The following is a 22,036-nucleotide window of genomic DNA, read 5'->3' as shown; positions in this document are numbered from 1 at the left end:
GGCTAATCACTAGGAGGCTACTGAGATGATTCAGGCGAGAAACAATGAAGGTATGAAGTAGGGCATCGACAGTAGGGATGAAGAAGAAACGATAGATGTAGAAATATTTAGGAAGTAAAATCAGTGGATTTTTAGGGCAAGTATCAAAAAGAGGCATTAACATTATACCTAACTTACAGATGAGAAAATCGAGACTTCTAGAAATTAAATATCATGTCGCGTATCCCACAGCCAGAAAGAACAATGTTTCTATGGAGGAAATGCATTCAGAGTTTTTAAAAAGAACTTTTAGATCACAACACGCTCATTAGTTGGTGACTGAATATCTGGGCCCAAACCAGCACCGAAGGAAGGATTAAGGAAAGGAAGTAGTCAAAGTAGAAGTCTACAAGTCAAAGTAGAAGGTCAGAAGGAACATTTTCAGTAAGTAAAATCCACATTTGGCAAGGGATAAAATAGGTATGTAATTAAATATATTGCTTTAAATAAGGACATTGGAGGCTAAAAATACTGTGAAGATCCAAAGGTAATTATACTGTTCAACGTTAGGAGAAATTCTTCATGGAGATAAATAGATGACTTGGAGGGAATCTTCCTGTGCTCTATAAGGTAACTGTTATTATCGGTGCTTGAAACGAGAGGAAAGAAGAAAGGGAATGGTAGTATCTACAGAAATAAGAAAAAGGGTTGGCTCATTTGCAGACACGGTTTTACCAGCTGGTTCAGCAAATGGAAAGGTAGCAGATTCCAGGCTCTTATTGTAAGCACTTTGTTAATTTAATTTAATTTGATGAAATATTTACTGAGTGCCTGCTGCGTTCAAGGAGTTATGCCTTCCGCTGGTTCTATTATTGATACTGACAATTACACTGGCCTCGTTCACTTCCGTATCAGCACGAAGAACTCCCTAGGCCCCGTGCAGCACACCCAGGTTGGCTATGGTTTCCACCTGGTGCTGTGGTTTACAACCCAAGCCAGTGTGGAGCGCCGATGAGGGAAAGCAGTGTTAGTGCTAGCTGATATGGCGGTGGTGGCTGGGTTGTTAACTAATTCACGTAACTAATTCAGTGTGGAAAGTGGGAAATTAAGTGAATTGCAACATGGGTAATTGACCCCTAATGAATTCAAGCTAAATAGCTATTTTCACTATTCTTGTTTCTCAGTATATTACCGGGATGCACTTTTCAACTGTTTAGATGTTTCAAATGGTTCTGGGGAAACTAAAAGAAGCTATGTGATAATGAAGCCTTCTTGTCATTTCATGATATATGTGAAACCCTAAGCCATCCTTAGCGAGACACTGGTATACAAAGAAAATCAATGAACAATCAGATACCCAAATAGCGGATGCAGAAAATACCATATTAGCACTTAAGACTCTGCACTTCATAATCGAAAGACCAGAATGGCTTGAATTCCTTATTCTTTTAGACTAAATTATACTTTGCCATCAGGATTTTATTGAGGACTAAAGCCTATAGTTAATAAAAATGTAGTACTTTAAAGTTATGATAGATGTTTTAAATTAATGCATACATATATATTTATTTATGTAAAAAATTCCTCTGTATGTGGCATCGATGAAATGTCAGTATCTAGTACGCCTTCCCAGGGAAATTCAGGACTACTCGGACATTTAACAGTCTATACTTACTCTGCTTTTAAGAAATAAAACAATTTAGGGGTGCTTGGGTGGCTCAGTTGGTTAAGCATCTGACTTTAGCTCAGGTCATGATCTCGTGGCTCTCTGCTGTCAGTGGGAAGCCTGCTTCAGATCTCTTTTTCCCTCTCTCTCTGTCCCTGCCCTGCTCTCTCTCTCTCAAAACTAGATAAACATTAAAAAGAAAAGATTGTTTGGTGTCCCAAAGTTAACAAAAAAAGAAATAAAACAATTTAGGGCCACCTGGGTGGCTCAGTCGGTTAAGCGTCTGACTCTTGATCTCAGCTCAGGTCATGATCTCACCGTTCATGGGTTTGAGGACTGCATCCGGCCCTGTGCTACCAGCTTGCATTCTCTCTCTCCCTTTCTCTGCCCCTTCCCTGCTTGCACTTTCTCTCTCTCAAAATGAATAAATAAACTTTTAAAATAAATATTAAAAAATAAAATAATTTATAAGACGTCTAACCGAAAACGAAACAAAACACAACAAATTATATGAACAATCAACTCAATGAAACATGTAAGTTAATCCCTAATGAGAAAGAGAACGGAGCTGAGCATAGACAGAAACCCTCGATGCTAAAAGGGCTCTGGGGCTGGATGGTCTGTTCTTTTTCTTCCTGTTTTTTACTAAAACCACCATGCGGCAGCTTCTTCATTTCCATGCCCCCCCCCACCTCCCCCTCCCACCCTGACACACTCAACTGCACGCTTGAGAAGTCACTTAATGAGAGTTGAGGTTTAACCTGAAGTTTTGCTCACTGTGACCCTGAATAAATACACCCTTGTCCTATGCCTGAGTTCCACAACCACGTGACTTCTGGAAGGCTGTGAAACATAAATGGCGAAAGTCGAATTTCAAAGTGCAACACGTCACAGGTCCCTTGACAGTGACATTAAATTATCAGGCGGAATGGCCCAGCCATCAACAGGTAGGACAGGGGAAGGGGGAGACAACCGGACACAGACCTGGGCATCTCACATTGGGTACCACTATGGGCAAATATTGGCAGCAAAATGGAAGAGTCGGAAATAAAATATCCTCAAGATGACTAAGAATGGGGAAACAGGCTTTAAAGAGAAGAAGCGGCAGAAGGGAGAAAAACCTGCCTTTTACCAAGAGATCACTGTTTGCGAGGCAGTACGTCAGATATCGGGTATACCTTAGTTGAACTTAATCCTATGAGAAATGTATAATATAGACAATTGCATGGATGATATTAAAAGTGCCTTGTCCCAGGCCAAGCCCATGCTTGTCTGCTGAGTCACGCGGGGACTAAAGAACAGAAATGAGGCAGGAGCATAACATTCAATGTAGGTCTTGCCTCAGTATTCCATGGGTAGCCTGGGGATAGTGTTGAAGAAAAGCACCTCTCCCCGCTTGTTTGTGGGAGGAGTTTCCGGCCACTGGGGGGTGTGTGGGGCAGCCATCTGTCCCTCGGTGACCCATGCTCTGCTTCGTGGAACGAGGCAGATACAGCAGCATATGCAAGAGTCTTTTGTGGGGGCGTTTCTCTAGCACACTTCCAAGATTTCTGTGAAAAGTCCCAAGGCGGCTGGCTTGAGCAAATGTGGTAATTGGGCTGTGGTACCTTTAAACAAATAACACGAAGGAGTTTTCCTCACACTCCCTCTTTTAGTAGCAGACATGACAGAAGTTCGGAACATCTCCTTTCTCTGCATAAAGTCTGAGCAAATATTTTTCTTCATAAAGCCAGCCCGGAAGGATGGCCTTTCTAATTCCTGTATGAAGAAAGACTGATGCTATTTCTGCTTTGGTGCTTACAATAATAATCCATAAATATTAACATTAATATTGTGGTAAGAATTTCTCTCTGTGCTTTCTCCGTACCCTGGTATCACTGTTTAAAGACTGTAGCATAAAAGGCCAACTGTCATCACAGTTCTCGAGTGAAGTTTTATATTGCCGTAAAAATTGTTGCAAGAGACTCTCTTAGAGGAAATGGACAGGTTGTCAGGGGACCCCCAGAGTTTCCAATGAAGGAAGCGGATATGGGGCCACCGTATTCTGATCCTTTGTTTAGGCTGTCTCACCTAAAGCTCCCAGGGATTCCTCACTATCAAGAGAACAGTCCCAGTCTTATTTAGAAAATAGCACAACTACATGACAGTGTCCAAGATAAAACCTGGACTAAAAGGTAAACACCTAAAACTGTGTGCTACAGATCAGTTCCAAAGCCTGGAGAAAGTATACACTTCTTTTAGAAAGAATTCACTAAGAACCACAGAGAACTGAATGTTTTTCAGACTTAGAATGTTAAGATTCTCAATAATGAGCTATATATAGAAAGCGATATTGTTTGAACTGGCACTTCTCCCCCAGGTATTAGGCTAATGACTTTATCATTTTTTCTTTCAGGAAGTTTCTCACATAAAGACAATCTTTATATACAGAGACCCACTTACATAGCTTATCATCACCTTTACCGAGGTTCTATAATATAATAATTCCGATAATACCTCGTCTTGTCTTCTAACAACATCAGGCTTCATAATACCTCACCTTTGCCATGCGCTGTGTGTTTTAGAAGAATGAGGCTCCAAAGAGATCTAGAACACACACATACTGGAAAATAAAAAGAAGAAAAAAGACGGGGGGAAACCCTCAATGGCAATTAAAATCAGTAGTTCTCCAGTACAACGTCCCAACGCCAGTTAATACAGACATTTCCAATAACTTTAATCTTTAAGTGCTGATTGTCAAAAAAAAAAAAAATCAAGTTTGCGTTTCTTAGAAGACAAGAGGGAAGAAAATGACTTGTCATATCTGACTGGTTCGGAAATATAAAATCCAATTCTGAAGAAGGAGAGATAAGAAAAGCACTGTGGAAGTGCCATCAGCTTAGCAAACACTAAATAATGAACAACGCAGAGACTGTCCAGCATGATAAAATACTCTATTAGAGGGACTGTTTTTAAATGAGTGATAATTGTGGCACATCCACAGTGAAAGGTTATTGAATTTTTATCTGTAGCAAGAAGCTTTTGACAGACGTGCTGAAAAGTCACCTACAAACAGTACCTTCTTCAGATGAATTTGACCAAAGGGGTTTTCCGGCATGTGACATCTTTCTGACATTTACAGGATTTTTGCTTCCTTGAAGAATCTGATCAGATATTCTCGGTTTCCAGAAAGACACTTGGGTTTTTCATCACTCTTATAGAAAAGTCCTCATTATGCTTCCTTTCATAACAATTGGATTAAGTTGTTAGTTAGGGACCACAGTCAAATCCACCCGGGATTCAATGACCAGAGCTCAAAGATGTTAGTGTGCAGAATTAACTGCTGTTAATAAACAACACTGTGTCTTAGGGCCCTGCACCTGGCATGTCCCTCCATCTCCTGTGAAGAAAGAGGTCTTTTACATTTTTCTTGTATGATTTCTAATACTGGATATAAGCTATAGTACTGAATTAAGGACAATAAAGTAAAAGAGAACCTTTCCCTAAATCCATGACTACAAAATTTGGCTCCAGGACAGATCCTTGTCGGGGGTGGTAGGGGTACAGCTTTTAAGCTTCACCTTCTTAAAACGGGTGAAATGTCAGGATCATTTATCCCCATGTCCCCTTTTAAAGCACACTCAATGCCATTCACACCAGGAGGCGGCATCACACCCATCTTGCTGTAATTTTGGGAGACAGTCGAAGAAGAGCACTATCTCTGCGGGGAAACAGAGGCACGCCGGCTTGGCGTTCTGAGGCACAGCAGTAGCAGGTGATTGTATTGTTTTTCTAGGCACCGTCGTCTGCACTCTGACAACAGTCAGGCTTTAGTCTAGATTTTGTCACCGTCCCATTTGACCTCGGGCCAATGGTCAAACTTCTGTTTCACGATCATGCTTTGTGAAACTGAGAGAATGAAGACTGGCCCGTCAAAGCTTCAGGCAGGGATAAGGGATTAAGAATTAATGGTTACAAAGGACCTTGAAAGTGTGAAATGCAATCTAAATGTTGAGTCCATTCCCGTCATCGTGATGCCCTTTGGGACTGTCGCATGCACACACGATTCGCACATAGCGCCCCGTTGCTACGCTTTACTGGGGCTGGCAGTCTGGAAAGGGTCCTTATGCACTATTGATTAATAAGTAAGCTGTCTGAAAAAGCATATCCAGTTTACATTTAGAACATTTTTCTAAATTCAATCTCCACAGATGGTGATTTCTTCCATTAAATCTGGGCCAGCCCTCTATTCTCTTTGTTTTTCCTGTCAGGATTCGTCTCTCCTACCCACTCAACTCTGCAGCATACCTAAACTCAGTTTCAAGGGTGAAGAAATTAAGAGACATACTCTTTTTCTAGTGAGGAGTTCATTAAGTCATGGTTAGTGGGCTTATCTCAAGTTTTAAAGCACCCAACTATCTCAGGGCTTTTCTAGATAAGAGCTCAGATTGAATAGTACAATCAGTGCCTTCAGGTACAATCTTTCACTCGATTCTCATTAGAAGAGGTTTCCTATTTGGCAGCCAAATCAGTCCCCTTAGGTTTTGTTTCGCTCAAGTCCTGCTGCCCTAACAGCTACTCCTCACCTCAGCTCGGGTGGGGGCTCAGGTAATCCTGCGTTTCCACTATTCTTCTCTGTCTGGCTCTGTCATTTCGGGAGGCCATTTTAGAGCCCTCCCTTGTTTTCCAACTTCTTCCGGCCTCCTCCTTTTCCCAAAGATTTTCAATTTTATTTCTTCTTCCGGTTTCCACTTTGGAGTTTTGCTTGAAGATACAATCATTCAGCTGGAAGCTCCCAGCCACCATACTTAAGTCTCCATGATATTACCATATTTTAATAAAATATTTCCCTTATGGATACAAATGTTGGCATTTTCAAAGAAACAGCCACATAATTCTTTATGGAGAGATACTCAGAGCTCCATAATTACACTGAAATGCCCACAGCACTGGCCTTCTATAGCTTCACAATTGATAATCACCTCTGAGCTGAGGGAGGTTGGGTACTGCTTCCTAATCAGTATGCAGACAGGACCATGAACTCTACAGATGACCAGCTGATTGACAAGAAGGGAATTGTTTCCGGTTCTGTCTTTAAATAATAACAGAGTCCTCTTTTCACAGTTTTGAAGAACAAAAAGGGTATCTCTTTGAGATTCAACTCTGGCTTCTCAGATGGGCACTTGTACACAGAGGCGACTTTCAGACGCAGGTCCATTCTCAGACACATCCCATGACCTCTGAAACACTGGGGAACCCTGTGGACTGAGAGCCATGATTTACTAGAAATGATTCGGGAGCACAGATGTTAGAGTTTTAAATGCAACCAACCGTAGGACTTGAGATCAAAGAGGAGCTGGGAGGGGCGGGAGGAAAGTCCAGGCCCAGCACTAAGGGAGGAGAGCGATGAGTGAGAGCTCTAGTGAGAACACTGAGAGTAGCGACCTCGGGAACCCCATATGGAGTCCCCACAACACCCTGCTAACAGCTCCCAAGTTCATCATCTCATTTAATGGCTACGGCCACCCAAGGAGTATGTATCACGGTTTCTATTTGACAGGTAAAGACACCTTTTTAGCTCAGAGAGGCTAAATAAATTCCCTGTGGTGATATAACCCCCTTCACGTGTCCCCAAGTGTACCTGACTTCAAAGTCACATATGTGCTGTATGCGTCCTAGACCAGGAGAAGTACCGGAAAGAGTCTCTGAACTAAAAGAACATCGTAGGTATTCAGGGACAGGCAAAAATGGCCACAAGTCAGGAGCCACGTGAGGGTACTCAATGAGAGGAAAGGGAACCACAGGGTGGAAATGTTAAGAGGGCTGACCATTGTGTATCAGTGCTTAAAGTGTACTGAAAGCAAAGAAACATGGATCAGGCTGAAGCTGGAACGATAATTAGCAGTAAGAGCGCACAGCACATCAATGCGGAGAAAGAGCTGGAGGGGTCCAGATGGTCTTTGTCATAAAATGAGAGAGGCACCAGCATCTCTACTGTTAGTGACAACAGGGTTTCAACAGAGTCCTACGAAGCGGTGAGCATCCTGAGCACAGGGGCTTTTCACACAGTCCGTCCTTAGGATGAATTTCAAGCAGTTTATAAACAACAGAGTACAATGAAGACTGAAAGTGAACAAAACGGAATCAACGTAAAATCGTCATTTGGTGTTTTTACTCCTACAAAACATATGATTAGTTGTGAAACTGGGTACAACATGGAAACGGACTTGGGACATTATTTTCAAAAGTGAGAAGAGCACATACAGAACTAGAAGCAGCGTCAATTAGGTAAGATCAAAATAAATTTGGAGTCGGACAGTGGACAGGAAACTCACGAACAAGATGTAAGGCCAGGGGTAATTGAATTTTCTCGGTAAAAATGAAATTAACCAAAGGCAGCGAATATGGGCAGCATCACTGATAGAGGAAGGAAGGTGAGAGTGAGGCCACAGAAGGAAAGCCAGTTTAAGAAAATGACTACTGGCAAGACTAAAAACTGATTATGGCACAGAAAGCCTGACCTCAGAAAGACGAGGAGGGAAACGAAATATGCAGGGTCGGACTAAGCAATGCCTGGTGAGGAGCTGTCTGATAACAGTCTACAAATATTTGCAACTTGTAAATACCGAAGCAAGAGAGGAATTAGCACGCGTGGAGTTCTAATTAAAAATAATCAGATGAAATTATGGCAGGGAAAACTCTGGCTTAATAGTTTGACAAACGCAAAGCTGAAACAGGACAGCGTCCCATGAGATCTTGGCTAGGGACATTTTTATTCTCATTTGTGTCAACACAGGAAAACAAACAGCAGTAGGTGTGAGTATGTGGAGGGGTCCACATTTTATCTTACATTTGCCAGTAAGGCAGAAAAAGCCCACGATAGTGAGCTCCAGCATGGGAGAATTCATATTCCATCTTCTAGAAAATGTTAAATTATAGTAGGCAATGCATAAAGGCCTCCTGGGACGCCACAAAACTACGTATGTGAGGGATGGGAGTATACAGACACCTGGACCTGTTCCATCTTTATTTTCAGTGATACAGTTGACTTGTAAACACTTCCACATTCATTCAATTGGTTTGGCAATTGCAGTCTTTCGTGTTAAGAGAGACAAGGATTCCTTGTGCCCTTCTCCTTTGGCTGTCCTGAGAAGGGTAGGAGGAATGGCTTTATTCATTTATTTATTTTTTAACTAAAAAAAAATTTTTTTTAAACATTTATTTATTTTTGAGACAGAGAGAGACAGAGCATGAACGGGGGAGGGTCAGAGAGAGAGGGAGACACAGAATCTGAAACAGGCTCCGGGCTCTGAGCTGTCAGCACAGAGCCCGACGCAGGGCTCGAACTCACGGACCGCGAGATGGTGACCTGAGCCGAAGTCGGCCGCTTAACCGACTGAGCCACCCGGGTGCCCCGGAATGGCTTTATTTTTAACCCAATTTGACACACAGTTTGACGAGCTAAATGCTGCTAAGCAGAAGTGGGTTGTTGTCCTGACTCTGGCATAGACTCAAAGTGCATTTTGTGTCTGGTGTTCTTGTCCATTAAATGGGAAGTCATGTTAATCCCAAGCTTTTGAGAACAGAAGAACTAACAAAGTAACTACAGAGAATTTCCCCAATATAAAGAGGAAGAGATATCAAAGAAGACATGGGGGGGGGGGCCCGGGGAGGGGCTCTAAATCAGTGTTTTTCCATCCCGGCTATTTGTTGAATCACTTGAGGAGATGATAAAAAGCACAGTAGCACAGTAGTCTAGGCATCTCTCCCAGAGGGTGTGAGCGAAAGCTCTCTAGGTCATTCTAATAGAAGCCAAGGTTGAGGAGCAATCCTTTAAAACACTGGTTCTGGACCTCTGATCTGACTGGTTTGGGAACGCTCAGGCCACACCTTGGAACAATTAAATGAAAAATCTCTGAGAGCGGGGCCCAGCATCAGGATGAGAAAAGCTCTCAACTGATTACAACTGATGTGAGGCCAACTTTGAGAAGTACATTTCTCAGGGAGCCAGTCTCACTCATCCACAGGTTTTGAGTCAACATTGCACATTAGAACCTAATGAACATGGGTTAAGACTTTTTAATAAAGAAAATTCAGATAACTCTTTTCATCTCAGCACAGCTTTGTCTGAAATAGGATTGTGTAGGTTTCTTTTTTTTTAAAATTTTTTTAATGCTTATTTATTATTGAGAGAAAGAGAGACACAGAGCACGAGCAGGGGAGGGGCCGAGAGATGGAGAGACACAGAATCTGGAACAGGCTCCAGGCTCCGAGCTGTCAGCACGGAGCCCGACGCGGGGCTCGAACTCACGGACCGCGAGATCATGACCTGAGCCGAAGTCAGGCGCTCACCGAATGAGCCTCCCAGGCGCCCCGATTGTGTAGGTTTCTTAGGGACTGTTTAGCACATATGGTAACTAAGAAGTAGCTATAGGCCCTAATCAAGTGGCTCAGGGTAGAAAAAACAGCTCCTCTCACACACAGACTTTCAGACCCACAAGATTATATAATCTATATCAACCGCATAATTGTTTAAGGTAGATAACTTTTTTTTTTTTTTTAGCAGGGATTCAACTTGCCCAAACATTGAGCTTACAATAGATGCATTCATTCATCATGTTAAAAAATAGTCACCATGAAGATACACAGAACAGTTTGTGGTGGATAAGTGGAAAGTCGATCCAGAATTCAGAAGTAACTGTCTAGAGAGGACTACATGAATTGGAGGCATAAATATCAATCCCAGAACATCATCAGTGATAAGTCACACGGATAGGAATTATTCTTGAAACGATTTGATGAGAATAGCACTTTATCTCTGTGGTTTTCCTTCCCCAAACCCATAAGCTCAGTCTCATCACGAAAAGAGATTAGGCAAACCCATACTGAAGGACGTTCTGCAAAATACCTGACCACTTGTCCTTTCAAAGCAGTCACAGTCATCAAAAGCAAAGAAAGGCTAGGAAGCTGTCACAGTCTAGATGCACTCAAACAGACATAATGACTAAATATATTATATCCTGGAGGGTATCCTGGAATGCAGAAAGGACATTAGGTAAAAACTAAGGAAGAGTCTCATAAAGTAAAGATATTAGTTAATAATAATAATAATAATAATAATAAGGTATCAATACTGGTTCATTAGTTGTGAGGAGTGTGTCAGTACTCATGTGAGATGTTAACAGTCGGGAGAAATGGGTGTGAGACGCAAGGAAACTCTGTTACTTTACTCTGAATCTAAAGCTCTTCCGAAATAAAAATTCTAATAAAAAATCCATGCCTGGACCCCCACAATGGACATACTAGCATTCAACAGTGAATGGAGGTAAGGGATTATATGAGCAGCTGGAGTCTTCAGGAACCATGAGGGAAGAACAGCGACTGGAGAAAGGTCAGTGTACCAGCCAAGTTTGCAACACGCAAAAAAGGGAACCACAGTCATTTTATACTGGTTGACGTGAACGTTTCTAAAAATGATCACACAAATCAGATAATCAACCAAATTGTAACACAAACCATCTGATGGCGTGCGCGTTTGCCGATTATACAAAATTATATTCCTGTGACAGTAAAACATCTGTCCCGCCCTGTACCTGTGTTGGGAGACATGAAAGATGCTGAACCAATTATGTAAATATTAGCACAGGGCAGTGTTTCCCACAAGTTGTTCCATGGAAGAAAAGTCCTGTGAGGTGCTTTGTGGTGAGAGAATTCACTGCTAAGTTTGGGAAACACTGAAGTGCTGTAAATGTGGAGCATTCAAATGAGGAGCTGAATTTTGAGTTTTCTTTAAGTTTAATTCGCCACACAAGGGTAGGGGCTACTGGATAGGGCAGTGCAGTACCTCGAATATATTACCTAACATGGTAACAAGACAGGTGGAGCTTCTAAGTTAGGGAATACCCATAGAACAAAAATAGAGAGTGACAAATTCGAGAAATGTTCTCCTACCACTATGATGACATTCACAAGGGATACGTACAATAATCCTGTATATTTAAGGCCTAGAAATTCTGGTTACACACTGACAACGATGATCGGAAATGATCATAGGTTGGATGTTGGCATTAAAGTGCTTGAGTTTAAAAAAAAATGATGACCCTCCGGGCTGCTTTAATAGAAATACGGCATGAACGGCCTTGCTGGCACTGTCTTGGTCCCAGTCAAGACAATGATGCAGTGGAGAGAAAATTAAAGTGGGAATTTGAAGAGCTGGATCCATCCCAGTTCAGGCACAGACATGCAGCGTGACCATTCTGAAGCCTCGATTTCCTCGTGTGCAAAATAAGGGAGTTGGACCAGATGGTTTCTAAGATCCCTGGCAATAATTTCACTTCCAGAAAGAAGCATAATTTCACACACATATTCACTACAGCGTTATTTGCAACAGCCAAGAGTTGGAAGCAACCCAAACGTCCACTGACAGATGCATGAATTTTAAAAAGGTGGTATACACATACAATGAAATATTTTTCAGCCATAAAAAAGAAGGAAATCCTATCACATGCTACAACATGGATGAAGCTTGACGCCATTATGTTAAGTGAAATAAGCCAGTCACAAGAAGATAAATTCGGTATGATTCCAAATATGTAAGGGTATCTAAAGTCAAACTTCTAGAAACAGGAAGTAGAATGTGGCTCCCCGGGGCTGGGAGAGAGGGGAAATGGAGAATTGTTCAACGGGTATAGAGTTTGATGAAAAAGTTCTAGTGATCTGCTATACAATAATTTATTTAACACTTCTGTACTGTATGCTTAAAAACGGTTTTTACAATTAGAAAGGAAGTGGATAAATAATTGTGTAACTAATAGTACAATTCCAGAACCAATTCCAGGAACCAAAATTATGACATTTACTCAGTCTGGAGGTTAGAGGGATATTTTAACCTTTTGGTTTCTTAAACTGGAAAAGAGTAGGGTGTGGCATTTTATTGTGTATCATCCATGCATGTGGGTTCAGCAAGAACTTTGGTAATGAGGACTGCGAGCAGAGGTGGAGAAGCCTGGGTCAAAGTCACCTACAGAAGGGCCCACATTCACAAACAGCCAAGTCTCCATCTAAGAGAGTGTCAGTGAACTTGGGCCTGCTCTGGGCTCCTAATTCTCCCACATTTGGTTGCTCTTGATTCAGAGACTGGGATCCTCAGGCCAGAAGTCTTAGTCTATCTAATCTGTAGAGATGGGCAGGTAGGGGCCAGGGAAATATTTTCAGACACATTTAATATTTGACAGAGAAAACAGCCAACATTTAATTTCTGAAGAATACGACAGAAGAAAGAGGTTTAGACTGAAGCAAAGGGACTTTGGAGAAAGACAGACAGACAGACAGAAAGAAAGAAAGAAAGAAAGAAAGAAAGAAAGAAAGAGAAAGGCAGACCTCCCAGACGGTAAGGTTACTTGAAGAGCAGAATATGTAATCAAGGATGTTTTAGAATCTCTAATCCTGGAGATTTTTTTTACAGACGCCAAGCCAGAGAGGAGGCCCCCTGAGGAAGCAATGCAGACAGAATAAACCCTTGAGCCCTTTGTAGTCCTCTGCAGTCTATTTTTAAAAGCAACACATCCCTAAAACAAAAGGATACAATACAAAAGAACAGCATTAGTGTTCAAATTGAATACACTCCAATAATTTTTATGTAGGTCACATTTGCTGAGAATTTTCTTAACCATAACAGTTAATCTCAGAGTCTTTGTTTAGGATTTTTACACACAGCAGATATTACAAAGGGCAGATGTTATCTGGAATCTGTACTACAAGGCTGAAATTGTGATCAATGAGGGAAAATATGTATAAACCTAGATCCTGAACGCCCAGTGCTAACTATGATCCCGCTCAACTTCTTTGCACTGAAAATGTCCTGCATATAAAAGAGTTCTGGGAGTAGGAGACAGAGACTGAGGTACAGGTAGGGAGAAAAACAGACTCAGAAAAGAAGATTTATACAAGGAGAATCAGAGAAACTCATGAAAGAAGGTCAAGCTGGGTCAACCCAAGACCTTTCTGGAACTGTTTCTGGAGCTCCTGGCAGAAATGCTCTTTTTGTCTGGGATCAAATAAATCCCGGGACTGCTGGTGGCCAAGGATGTTGCCATATACAAAGCGCTTGCCTGAGATGGAAAGGAATAAAGAGAAAATACCAGGAGACAGAAGAAGTGAGACAGAAAGCGGGAGGGAGAGAGAGTACAAAAGACCATGCAGAGGTGTGTAAGCATGGCTTGTAAACCTGGATCCAGCCACTCCTGAAGTCTTCTGATTAACCAGTTTTATGAGTCAATGCATTATTTTTTTTTTCTTTCAGTTAGTTTGTTTCTTTCACTGGAAAGAATCCTAATTAGAACAGGCATAAGGAAGATGAGGGTGGTGGGGGTTACCTAAAGAAATGGAGCAGGAACTGAGGACTCCAGTAGGACAAAAGTAAGAACAGTGCCTTTGATGTAGACAGGACCTATTTGAGGGGAAGAGACCCTCTGAGTATAGAGAGACAGAGTGACATTTAGGCAAACACCAAAAGAAAAATTATCTTTGAAGAAATGGTCAACTTTGACCTCTTGGACAAATGGGCAACCATGTCCTACCTCTAAAAGGCAATACTCTCTTCTTTTTTGTTTTTTTAATATTTAGAAAATTTTGTATTTATTTGAGAGAGAGAGAGAGCATGAGCAGGGAGAGGGGCAGAAGGGGAGGGGGGGGGAGAGAGAGAGAGAGAGAGAGAGAGAGAGAGAGAGAGAGAGAATGAATCCCAAGTGGGCAACACACTCATCATGGAGCCCAACATGGGGCTTGATCCCAGGACCCTGGGATCATAACCTGAGCTAAAACCAAGAGTCAGATGTTCAACCGACCGAGCCACCCAAGCGCCCACTATACTCTCTTCTGTATGACGTGGGATGTTTCGGGAGGGTGAGAGTCCTGCTGTACTGTCTGGACAAATATTCTACTATGAAAATAATTTTCTGCCAACTTGCTCTACTCTCTCACATTAATAGCTTCCGCATTATACCGAAGCCTGGTATTTACCATACCAAACGATGAACAGGATGCAGAACAAGAAATAAACCTACAATCTTTTCTGGATTTCTTCCCATCCTGCTGGGGATCCATAAGTGCTAGATAAAAGGCTGGCATTCCCTTCATGTTATCCAATCTCTGGATTTGGAAACGCTTTTGTTGAGGTGATCATTTAGTTCACTTTTCAAAAGAATAATAAAGACCTGTCCGTTATTCCCTTTCTAGAGTCACACTGACATGGGGCAATCAAAGTAACCCATTATCAGAGAATTCCCTGCATTGCTCAAATTATAAACATCAATGGGCACCTCTCCTGGGAATTCGAAGAACAGACGAGTGTGGGTGAGCTAGTCTCGTTGTTAGCGGAATAAACCAGGTTTGCTTGGTGCTTTGTTTTAGCAAAGACAACATAAGTAGTGATTATAGTTCACTTGGGTTTTGTACTGATCATCAAAATGCTGACAGTCACTTAAATCACTCACTGGGTGGAATAATCACCGTGAAAGGAACCGAGAGAGTATAACTTATATTATAAAATGGAACTGAGCACAGGAGACAAAGTATTAATGGGTGTGGTCGAAGAGATCTTTGTCAGAATAACAGAGATGATTAAAGGCAAGAATTAGACATCAAGTATACTAGGGACTCTCAGTGACATGAAGACAACAGCTAAATTGTGCAATTGCAAACTTGAGCGTAACTCAGAGAACATCTTTCTCTTTTTGAAAACAGATGATGCCAGGTTAGCCCGGCAGTGGCTTGCTGTAGAGGTTATGTACTGTCTTGCTGTGTAAAAACCCTTTTAAAATGGACAGAACAGAAATCTGGAATGCTGAGCCACTGAAATAAGCGATTGCATTATTAAACATTAGATGTTGATGGCCCACCAAGCGAGAGGACCCCTTCCAATCATCACTAATAAGCCAACCCAACCAGCCTGGCATTTGTAAGGGTCAAAGGAAAAACCGGGAAAAGAAGCACGGGGTCCCTTTAGGGGACTGTTTATTTGGCAATTATCAAAAGGGCAATTAGCTCTGACTTTTCTTTGTGGTGGAGTGGGGTGGGACTGGGAGATAAAACGGATAATTTAGACAACTGCTTGTAACAGATTGCCTGATAATGACAGGATTAGCAAGTTGAGGGCCTTTCAAGGATATCTACAGATCTGCGCAGGCCCAACACCGTGCCCAAACTATCCAATTCTTATAGATTCTGAGAATAAATATGCATAATTTTATCCTCAGAGAAAAAGTAATGCTAAATAATAAAAAGTATAAAAATAAAAGTATAAATAAAAAGTAGTATTTCAAGAGGATTTCTAAAGCAGAGTTTATAATCTTGCTCAAAGCTCCTTCCTTCTGTCCATTTTCCCCACCTGCTACTGACCTTCAGGATAGCTACCCAATCAGCATGAGACCAGTTAAGCAGTGAGCATTCAAGGGACTCCGAGACTCTCTGGGTCCATATGGCAGGGGAGAATTTACCCCTGTGAGTTTCAGCCACACCTCTTCCCATCTCTAGGCTGGAAACCGTGGTTAATCAAATAATGACTTTTCAAAAGACAATGATAATAACTTACACTGAAGTTCAGTCCAAACAATGCAAGTATTTTCTTTCTAATTATCTCCTAACATTAACTCTAATATTAAGTTCAAAGCCGATCGTTTCTTTCATGTTATTGCTGTTATGTTACTTTTTTCTGTTGTTTATTTATGCACTCAAATCTGTCAGTGCCTTTATTCCTTCTTCCCATCATTTTTCCTTTGCTTTTATTTTAACTGCCTAACACATACTTCTGAACTAATGCCTTAAAAAAAAAGGATTTATTGGGGTGCCTGGGTGGCTCAGCTGGTTAAGCGTCTGACTCTTGACTCAGCTCAGGTCATGAACTCACACTTTGTGGGTTTGAGCCCCGTGTCTGGCTCTGTGCTGACAGTGCAGAGCCTGCTTGGGATTCTCTCTCTCCCTCTCTCTCTCTCTGCCCTACCTCTCCCTTTCTCTCTCCCTCTCTCTTTCAAAATAAATAAATAAGGGGTGCCTGGGTGGCTCAGTAATTTAAGCATCTGACTTTGGCTCAGATCATGATCTCATGGTTTGTGAGTTTGAGCCTCATGTTGGGCTCTCTGCTGTCAGTGTACAGCCTGCTTCAGATCCTCTGTCCCCCTCTCTCTCTGCTCCTCCCCTGCTCATTCTCTCTCTCTTTCTCTCTCTCTCAAAAATAAATGAACACTAAAAAAGATAAACTTAAAAAAATTTTAAATTTAAAAAATACTTATTTTATAGTTATTGAATAAAGTTTATGGGCCTTAAAGTTTTCAAATGATGTCTCTCAGAGTCAATGGTCCTCAATGGAAAAAAGTTTCCTGTTTTTATTTCATATCCTATACGTTCCTTTCCTTGAATCCTATAGTTAAGTTATCTTTCATCCATCTCTTTCTGGGAATAACTGTTTTTCCCATTTTTTTATTTCCTAGCATCTTCGTCACTTCTATTATTCTCTTGTTAGACACTTTTTCATTAAAATGAAAACATCAGCTGTGTGCTCAGTTCTGAGATACTGTTTCCATCCTTGAGAAGTTATTGTGAGGAGGGCAAAGGTATTGCTTTCTGTTCCTGAGACACAATGGTGTGTTCTTACACGATTTTATGTTTCGAAGGTTTAACATCAAGCTATGTGAACACGAACCTTTTTTGGCCTTCCACGTCTCACACAGGAAAGCCGAGATTACGTCCTTTAGAAGAACCACAAAGGATGTAAGGCGCAGCCCAAGCAGAATTCTTGCACAGATCTAGCACAGACCTTCTGACAACCTGACCGTCCCTTATATGGGGACATGTACACGCACGCACATTTCCAATGAAACTACTCAGTCTAGTTCCTCTGCTGTCCCCACAACAGCCGCCATGATAGATACTTACTCTGGGATGTAGAAAGATTGGAGAAAGCTGACTTTGTTCGACCTGCTAACCATTCCAGGCTTTCATGCATGTTGGCCAAAGCTTTGAGGTCACTGACATCACGGAGGATGTCTTGCGGAGGGATTAATTTGTCACCCAGGTTCCCAATAAGAACTTCTGACTCCTTACCAAAGGCTGCCCTGAAAAACAAATCAGAAACATACTTCACACACAGCACAGAAAAGAGAGGGGGTGGGCAGTACTTTTTAAGGCATGCCTAGCACTGTGTTATTTGTTATAGTCGCTATTTCATAGCATGCTATCTTTCCTATAAGTTTAGCAAACTACCGTATACCTGCTTAAAATTACTCTAATTGGAGAAAGATGGTTCTTAGAAGAATGAAGTTCCCCTGACGCTTATACCTTCAACAGGAACCGGCATGGACCTGACCTAGACAGCGATGGTCGCTGGGGATGGCTTTGATGGCTCTTCTCTTGTGGGTACGTCCTTGCCTCTTCTGTTATGGATGTTGCTGAACAACATTAAAAATGTACACGGTTGAAGGTTATTGTAATACATAAAACCACCAAGTTAATCAGCTAGAAAATGTTTTAGAATGTTCAAAAGCAAAGAGGGTCCAGCCTCTTAAGAGAGCAGATTATAGTTCAGATGGACAGGCCTCGTTCATTCACTCGTTTACTTGTTCTAAAAGGGATCTGAAGCGAATGAACTACAAAGCATTAAGCTATGTGTTATTCGAAAAGAGAAACCAGTAAAAATCAATGCTGGATCCTCTGACTGGAAAAATAGAGTCAGGTGGTCTTCGCACAAATCTGTGTCCTCATGATATTTTGGTGGTGGCGGGGACGGGGGTGCTGAAAAACCAAATTCTGTGGGCTCACAGAAGGAGGGGGCAGAGGGGCCCCTGGAGACCATACAGCACTGCCCTTGCACATGTGCAGAAACGGAGGCCCAGAGGTGAACCGTTTTACCCAAATAACACACAAGGGGCAGAGCTGGGACTCAGTCTAATTCCCACAGTGCCCTTTCTTTCAAAAAGACAGAGGGCTGATGTGACAGAAGACGACCGAGGACGCTAGGGAGAAAAATCTGGTCTTTTAGGGCAAGTTCCACGCAGGTGAGTAAGCAGAGTTGCGGCTGGTGGAGGTTGGAACAGGCACCTGGAGAGTTTTCTGTAAGTCCCAAGGCTTTTGAAACCTCAGAACACCTTAAGTGAGCAGGAGCAAAGGGTTTATTTAAGTAGAACAAACCAAATGAAGTGTCCAGCAGGCAGTGATTAGTAGCAGCTGACATACAGTCAGAAGGATGCTTAATTGACACATAGGCCCGTAGGGCCCAGCACTAGAGCAGAGGCTCCACGTTGAGAAAAACGCCTGCTGTGAATTAAATGCTTCATAAAAAAGGTTTACGCTGCCAAGTAGTGACTCGCCATTAGGCTTTTTGTTTCAACGGAGAGTTTCGAACGTTTTCGAATGTTTCGCGCATTTTTTAAGGAAGTCATAATTGGACGAGTCGGGTAAGCTGTGGTCCCGGAGCAACACGTAGCCAGCCCAGGAACCTCGGAGCGTGCGTACGAGCCTTTACGCAGAGGTCACGTAAAAAGGTCTTGGGGTGGGACCCAAAAGTTTGCATTTCTAACTCGTTTCAGGCCCTTGTCTGGGAAGCACGCGTTCTTTGAGCACAAAGAGTTGCAGCCCAGGCTTCAAAGTCAGACAAAAGACACATCTGGGGCTGAATTCTCAGTCTGTCATTCACTGTGTGAATCGCCTTCGCTTCTCCGAACACCGTTAGCTAGGGGCGGTAGTGGTGTCCTCATAGGAAGTAACGTAAAAATAGAGGGGATTTAAAAAGTCTTTACTGGGAAAATTTCAGTCATTACACACGCAGAGAGAAGCGTACAATAACCCCCCGTGTAGCCAATGCTCAGCTTCAATTATTAGCAACTCATGGTAAGTCTTAGTTCATCTATCCTCATCCACTCCCCATCTGCCTTGGAGTATTTTTGTTTGTTTTGTTTTGGAGAGAGAGATTGAGGGAGCTTGTGCCCACGCACATGAGAAAGCGAGGGGTCAGGGGTGGGGAGAATCTTAAGGAGGCTCAGTGCTCAGCGTGGAGCCTGACGTGGGGCTCGATCCCATGACCCTGTGATCATGGCCCGAGCAGAAATCAAGAGATGGATGCCCCGGTGGTTTCGTAGGTTAAGCATCTGACTCTTGATTTCAGCTCGGGTCATGATCTCATGGCTTGTGAGTTCGAGCCCCCAGGTCGGGCTCCATGCTGATAACGCAGAGCCTGCTTGGGATTTGTTCTCTCTCTCAAAATAAATAAATAAACTTAAAAAAAAAACAAAAACAAAGAGTTGGACGCTCAACCAGCCGAGCCACCCAGGCGCCCCTCTCCTTGTCTTGCAGTATTTTGAAACAAATCATTCAGGTGATGGTAAGTGCATGGAACTTGGTGAAAGGTAACAAGTAGTAGTTCTACCACTCTGGCCTGTTGAGATGGCTGGTTTATTTAGTGCCAACCCAGGGTGAGCTACGATGAATGAATTGAAATAGGTGAGTGATCAGAAGTAAATAAATTAGATCTCAAGGGCTCATTTTACAAGTGGGGCCTTGTAACATCACGGCAAATATCACTGTGTCTCGCAGTCCAGACTTGCCAGAATCTCCAAGAGGTAAATTACTGTGACAGAAGCCCCTGGTTGCCGAGCCAGTATCCATCATCCCATATGCCTTCTTAGTAAAAGGACCCTGGTATTGTTGGGGTCAGCAACGTATGCGACTTAAAAACAAAACAAAACAAAAACGCCCCTCAATTTCCCCGCCCTTGTGGCAGATGTAGCTCTAAACCGAAATCAGGAGGTGGGCTTCCGGGAAAGCTCTTTGAAGAGTCTTAGCTGGCCGGGGCCTCTTTTGCCTTCTCCCTTTCTGGAATGCAGTCGTGCTTCTTCGAACATCAGGTGAGTATGAGTATGAAAACAATGCTCAGAATGATAGAGGCCCAGGTGGGCGGTGTGCGTGCCCCAGTGTCACCACAGAGCTGCAATACGGCCGGAGACAATGCACTTCTGGGCTTCAAGTTACGGGAGGGACAGCGAAACCCTATTTGTTTAAGCCACTGCTATTCCAAGTTTCTGCTACCCGCAACTAAATGCAATTTCTAACTGACACAATGATCTAATTAGCATATATGATGTCACGCTCAGAGAACTTTTCTGAATTTAGATATCCCGAAAATCAAGTTACAGGGAAAGGCAAAACAATGTCTCCTCCTTGCTTTGAGCCCAGCAGACAGTTATAATATCTTCCCTGTGGCTGTCATTCAGTCAAGTTGTAAATATTTAGTTTTCTTAATCTGTCCTTACGTATCAACTCTCCCAGCCCCTTAATCATCTTTGATAGATACAACACAAAAAAATGCCTCTGAGCTGGGTGGTTAAAAAGCAACAGGGGAGGCAAACAGCTTTGAAAATCAGGCTTGGAGGCATTTTCATGCATGTAGGTGTAACCCTGGATGCAATGTGACAATCAAGACAAATGTATTTATGTGGAAGTCTAATCTGCTTGGGTGGGGCTCTCTGGGCCCCTGGGCATGTCTGTGGTGCACCTTCCAGCACTGGATGCCTATCCCATTTCCCTTTGGCTCACTCCGATTTGCTTAACCTCCTCCGACGGGAGAGCAACAGACTGAGGAAAACACAAACTGCCTCATGTTGAATACATAGTAGACATCTCATTTGACAGGAATCCATAATCACCCCCTAACAACCTGGAGAGAGCACAGAAACCATGACATTGAGGATAAATGATTGACAGCTAAAACTATTTCACACAAAAAATCATTCCTTCGAGGATTTGTGGGTGTCAAAGAGCTTGGTGGATGGTTTTTATGTGTTACAATAACCTTAGGGGATGGCTTTAGTTGCTCGACTGTGGATCTTTTTCTAAACCCTCTAATTTATTAAATAAATTATGGTATATCCACACTGTGGAAAGCTATGCAGTCATTAGAAATTATATAGTAAAAAGTACTTGCTACCACAGAAAAATGTTTCCTCTGGCTTATTTTTAACCATGATCTGCAGCCGAGTAAAACAAGCTGTTATAAAACTCTATGATATTAAAAAAGAAAATGATTATGTATCTATATGAACTAAAAAAGACTAGACTGGATATCTACATACCAAGATGTGCACTGTGTAACGAGATCATGCTTTGTGCTTCTCTGTATTTTCTATATTTTCTCCAGAGAACATGTATACTTTTTAGTTAAAAACAAAACCTGGGAGGGGCGCCTGGGTGGCTCAGTCGGTTGAACGGTTAAGTGTCCGACTTTGGCTCAGGTCATGATCTCACAGCTGGTGGGTTCGAGCCCCGCGTCGGGCTCTGTGCTGACAGCTCGGAGCCTAGAGCCTGCTTCAGATTCTGTGTCCTCCTCTCTCCGCTCCTCCCCCGCTCAGGCTCTGTCTTTCTCTCTCA

At 42.4% G+C, this 22,036-nt stretch overlaps 1 protein-coding gene across 1 annotated transcript in view; it reads right to left on the bottom strand.

The window, feature by feature from the left end:
- The window catches only part of EXOC4 (exocyst complex component 4), a 746,462-nt gene that overhangs the window by 101,538 nt on the left and 622,888 nt on the right, over positions 1-22,036 (bottom strand). The window contains exon 14 of the mRNA XM_049643019.1: positions 17,555-17,733. Coding sequence (XP_049498976.1) covers positions 17,555-17,733 — 179 coding nt within the window. The remainder of the gene's footprint in view (positions 1-17,554; positions 17,734-22,036) is intronic.

Source organism: Panthera uncia, chromosome A2, assembly GCF_023721935.1.
Source record: "Panthera uncia isolate 11264 chromosome A2, Puncia_PCG_1.0, whole genome shotgun sequence".
Lineage (NCBI taxonomy): Eukaryota > Metazoa > Chordata > Mammalia > Carnivora > Felidae > Panthera > Panthera uncia.
This window is presented reverse-complemented; position numbering and strand designations above follow the sequence as displayed.